Here is a 5846-nt window from a genome sequence, read left to right as displayed (position 1 = left end):
GTATATACATGTGAGAGATCAAGATAGATCAAGAGGTAGATTGGAAATCGTGACTGCCTTCTTTAGAAGATGGATATGGTCAGAGCATGTTTTTACATTAAATTTTCTACCTTTTGTTTTTGTGTATATGATTCTACGTTTTCTTATTATGTGGAACTAGTACTAGACTACTGTTATTTAAATATTTATAAATAAGGACGCTGAGTAACAGAAAAGTTGACGTGAGAGTCATCTATCAACTTAAATACTTCTGGTAAGCATTTAATAGCACTGGTTTCAACCACACAACAATTCAGCAATGAAAATTATTATTTGTACGATGAAATTAATTTCAAAATATCATTAATAGATCTCAATCTCAGCCAGTCATAATAAAAAGGCAGGGTCTTATAATTGAAGAAGAGATTAAGAGTGGAAGTGTGTTGTTTTGCAAAGGGTATGGAAACGTTGTTCAACAAATCAGGGACTTCAGTCTTGGTACCATCAGTTCAAGAGTTGTCTAAAGAGAGTGTATCTAATGTTCCACAGAGATACTTTCAGCCTCAACATCGACAACAAAAGCTCCTCATCTCTCAACAATCTCATGCCACCCTTCAGATTCCTGTTATTGACATGCACAATTTGCTTTCTCAAGAATCTGGGAGTTCGGAATTGCCCAAGCTTCACCTTGCTTGCAAAGAATGGGGATTCTTCCAGGTTAGTTTCATATTCTCTTTTTATTCTTCAATTTATTTGGAACGCATATAATCTCAAACAGTTAATGGATTTCAATTTTAATATTTTTTAGATTATAAACCATGGCGTGAGCTCTTCTTTGGTGGAGAAAATAAAGTTGGATATTAAGGAATTCTTCAACCTTCCAATGTCAGAGAAGAAAAAGTTTTGGCAGACTTCAGAGAATATGGAGGGTTTTGGGCAATTATTTGTTGTGAGTGAAGATCAAAAGCTTGATTGGAATGATATGTTCTACATGACAACCCTTCCTACCAAATCCAGAATGCCCCACTTGTTTCCACAACTCCCTCTTCCTTTCAGGTTCTATATTTGTTTATATTTTGTCACATTTTTTTATGTGTATGTATTTATATATGCATTCTCTTTTTTATAGTGATATCATAATACAAATTATTCAACTTTGGTACCACTCATTTTGTGAGATTCTTGAACTGTTTTTTTTTTTTTTTCTTTTTTGATTATAATTGGAATGGTTCTGATTTTATTTATTTATGTAGAGGGGGGGAGGAGGGGGTGTCTTGTTTATGTGATATATAGTGGTTTGGTAGGAGTAAGACCACAAAGAAAGGTGATTTTATTAACTTAAAAATAGTCTAAAACTCAAGTATAAGCATATTATTATTTCTTATAACTTGTAAGATTTAATTCTACTCTTTCAAATTTAAAAATGAAAAATTGTAATTCAAAATTCAAAACATACGTTTTAATTTCTAAACATTAAACTAGAGATACTAAAATATGTTTACAAATATTATCTCTACTCTGTAAAGTATATTTAAAGAACCTTAAACCTTTATGTTTTTTTTTTATGTTGTGTAAACTAAAACTGGATTTTCTCTAAATTATATATGTCAAACCTAAAACTAAAATATATGTGTTTATTGACAACCTAAACTTGCCAAAGTGTAGAAATAGATTGTTTATGTTTGAAATTTAATCAAGGTAAACAGAAAACAAAATTGTGCATTTTTATAATTTGAGGAAAAAATATGAAATAAATTATTTCAGTGCAAAATTCAATATTCGGATAGAAGTGTTAAGAGAAGAAAACAACACTTTCAGTAGAACGAACAATACAATAAAATATTTTATTACGGACCAATTTTAGAAATTAAAAATAATTAGTCATTATAATGAACAATTTAAATACTAATTTATAAACTAAATATTATTGATAATTAAAATAATTTTTAAATTAATCATTAACATTAATTACAGAGATTTTAGTTACTAAAAAAATCATTTTTCAATTTGTTCCATTAGTGACCAATTTAAATACAAATTTAGAGGTCAATTGTCTTGATAGTTAAAATCTTTGTAACTACTGTTTCTAATTAATTTAGAGACTAATTCATTATAATGATCAATTTAAAAACTATTTTAGTTATCGATCATTTTTAATTTATAAATTGGTATCTAAATTAGTTACTACGGTGACCAATTATTATTTGTCACTAAAATTGATCACTAATAAAAAATATTTTTGTAGTAAGACATGTACAAAATTATATTACGTTCTAAGCATAGGCATTTTATGCATATTATTAATATTTTGTATTTTAATCAGTGAAAAAGAATAAAATAAATAAAACATGATACTTGAAATGTCTAAATCCCAATACAAAGTTGCAAAACAATATTGGATAGTGGTAAAAGGTATCCACAAACCCGAACCTCTTTTCCAACAAATTTAGGTTACATCTAACTTAACCTTGCATATAGTTTGTACAATTGTATACATCATCACCTTGTTTTAGTGTATTGACCCCTTACTTGCAAAACCAAGTAGAGTTTTTCCAAATACATACCTTTCTGACATTTCCAATTCATCTTTCCCTAGCACTATTGCCTTTATTTTCCTAATTGTACTCATGCACTCCTACCTTTTTTTTTTTTTTTTTTGTAAGCTTAGTATAACTCTACGCTTTGTAAAACTTGTTCTCATTCTGACTTTTGACAGAAAAGGACTTTTAAGTTATAAACATCATCTTCAATTGGCCAACTTTCTTATTACATTATTGATCTCATAAAAGGGATAAAGGAAACCTTTCAGAGTATGAAAAATATTTCTTGTTGAATTTATGTGTTACCCATACCCAAAGTTTAATCTGTGTCAAACAAAAGATTTTTTCTAATTCGTACTAGCAATATTAAAAATAATTTTATTTTTCATATTCTAAATAACCCAAATGATTGCTATCCACATATTCTTCAAATGAAATTACTTCTAGAACTAATCTCTAAACTACTAAATAATTTGAAGTGATTCATCGCTCAGCTATGTTGTACTGACCTTGTCCCAATCCATCCATATACACATGTTTCACATTGCGGTTGCAACCTTACAAGTAAAAAAAAAAAAAGACAATACATTGTTTCATCTACCTCACCACACATCACTTGTTCCTAATTCTTACAACAAGTTGTCATCAAGACATTTCCATCAACCCCATTTCCACACAGGCCTCAAATCACTCAACCACCTTGACTCATGTGTAGGGTTACCGTTATCATTCAAGTTTCTCCAAGATTTACATTTGGATTCTAAAAATTCATTTCAGAGTCCATCATCTTCCATAACCAACCTCTATTCCCTTTTAGCCAGTAAAACAATGTTAAATAATCAATGTCCTTGGCAGCACCCGAAGAAAAACCATACGAAAAATTATTTAAATGTGATGTAAGATTAAAATCATGATTGTGAATTGATTAATATTTTACAGTTCTGAAATTTAGGAACTAATATTAAAGAAGTAATCATTTATATATATTTCTTAAAGAAATCTATCTCACAGCCGAGTTGGTCTTTGTTATGCAGAGAGAATCTAGAGCTATACTCACAAAAAATGAAAGATCTGGCGATGATCATAATTGGGCAAATGGGAAAAGCTTTGGAGATTGAAGAAAGGGAAATGAGAGAATTATTTGAAGATGGGATACAAATGATGAGGATCAACTATTATCCGCCTTTTCCTCAACCAGAAAAGGTCATTGGTTTAACAAATCATTCAGATGGAGTAGCTCTAACCATCCTCTTACATGTCAATCAAGTAGAAGGATTGCAGATAAGAAAAGATGGCACGTGGATTCCTGTTAAACCCTTACCTAATGCCTTTGTTGTCAATGTTGGTGACACAATGGAGGTAAACTTTGGCTGGGGTTTAGTTTGATTTTTTTTTTTCAGTTTTAAATTTGTAAATTATTGCAAATACATTTTTTATAAGGCTTTAATATTTTAGATTTTTATTTACTATAAGAAAATTATCTTTTAAAAGGTTAAGAGTCTTATTCACCCTATAAAACTCAAATTCAATTCGTTAACAAATGTTTTGGGTGATGTATTAAGGGTATTTTTTTTTTTGAATAAATTATATTTTATTTTATTTCTGACTAGTTTTTTATCTTTTCAATTTTTTTTTATTCTAAAATTTTTGGTCATCTTAGTTTTTAAAAGTAATGATTGTTTTCAATTTTGAACCATTTTTTACTGATTCCGGATGTGAAAACCATTGCATTCATCATATACATGAAAATTACAAAATTCAACTATTCTTTGAACAAGAAAGTCAGAAACATGGTAAAAAAGATTCTTAAAAATAAATATAAATTATTTCATAATTATAGAGAAGGTATTTTTTTTATGTGGTTTATATATCCTAATGAGGTTTACTTTCATATTTTCAATTTTGTATATTTTATATGGCATAGATTATTACCAATGGAACCTATAGAAGTGTTGAGCATCGAGTAACAGTGAATTCTGAGATGGAAAGAATTTCATTTGCAACATTCTATAGCCCTAGAGAAGATGCTGTCATAGGTCCTTCGCCATGTTTGATCACTGATCAAACACCACCACAGTTCAAGAGCATCAGAGTGAATCAGTATTTTAAAGAGTATTTTGCTCGGAAACTTGAAGGAAAGTCTAACAGAGACAACATGAGAATAGAGCATCCTAATTGAAGTTATTAAAATTAGGAAAGCAAATATATTTGCGCCAGTTATAAGGATTGTATGAACAATATACAAGTAAAAATAACATCAGAGTTTTATCTAATGATAATCCAAATAAGTTTGTAAGGAATGTTTGTATATGAATACCATTGAATCTTTATTATTTTCTGTCGCATTTCTTGTTGCTTTAAACATTTCTTGTCATGTCATATATGATAACATTAACACTCTAAATTTATTGTTATATTTTTTTATTAGCAAAAGAATATGTTTATATATCCATAAGGGACACTTCATGTGTCAACGATTAATGGACGGTCAGCTCCATGAAATCGACGTGAAAGAATCGAAGAAACACATTGAAATATGTGAAGAAACACTCTTGGTGAAATCGTGAGTTTCTCTCGAACGAGTTTTGGTGGGGAACCTCTCGGAATCTCACTGATTCGTAAATCATAAGAGGTGAAAACCTCAACTAGGGGGTGAGCTCTGAAGAAACAGGGAAAAACCACTCTACTCATCAAAGCTCTCGTTTACAATAGATTGGTCTGCCTTTCATAGAGTAAAAAGGGGGCCGTGAAATTAAACCCAAACGTAAGAGAAGAAATTGTCTAACATAAACCTAATGGCAAGAAGTAAGGTTGGGTAACAGCAAGGACGACCAAAAGGTTGTCTAAGGGTTGAGATCGAAAGGGAATGATGGAACCCTAACTGTCGTGTCTATAAGAAGAAGAATACTTTGTGCCTTTTGAAGTGGTTGACTTTTTGGATGTGTAAATGATGCTAAGCAGAAGGACCTCCATGCTGAAATATGAGTTGAGCTGCTGGCTGGTCTTGGCCCAAACACGTTAATTAACTTGAGGTTGGATGGGCTGCATGCTTGGACGTTGAAGACTGCGGAAAGAAAGAGATATTGGGCTGCTAGAAACATGTCTTTGTGGCCCAAAATAAATACAATGAAAATATGTAAAAGGCAATTAAAAACGTGGGCCAGAATACAAGCCCAATGATCTAATTACACCATACAATATAAAACCTTTACATTGATATAAATATTTGAAGACATGTAAAGAAAAATGGGCCTAGCGATTGACTCATGCTGAAACACTTCTTAAGGTGATTTGCATCAATGATCTAAACTCAATTTTCATGACTCA

At 30.6% G+C, this 5846-nt stretch overlaps 1 protein-coding gene across 1 annotated transcript; it reads left to right on the top strand.

Annotated features, from left to right (window-relative positions):
* Positions 1-385: 385 nt before the first annotated feature.
* LOC114184946 (protein SRG1-like) lies at positions 386-4852 on the top strand. Its single transcript, XM_028072369.2, has 4 exons — positions 386-696; positions 788-1035; positions 3554-3878; positions 4444-4852. Exons 1-4 carry the CDS (start codon positions 439-441, stop codon positions 4696-4698), a joined length of 1086 nt encoding a protein of 361 aa, XP_027928170.2. The 5' UTR covers positions 386-438; the 3' UTR covers positions 4699-4852.
* The last annotated feature ends 994 nt before the right edge of the window (positions 4853-5846 follow it).

Source organism: Vigna unguiculata, chromosome 5 (assembly GCF_037176805.1).
Source record: "Vigna unguiculata cultivar grain cowpea cultivar isolate G323 ecotype 2 chromosome 5, ASM3717680v1, whole genome shotgun sequence".
Classification (NCBI taxonomy): domain Eukaryota; kingdom Viridiplantae; phylum Streptophyta; class Magnoliopsida; order Fabales; family Fabaceae; genus Vigna; species Vigna unguiculata.
This window is presented reverse-complemented; position numbering and strand designations above follow the sequence as displayed.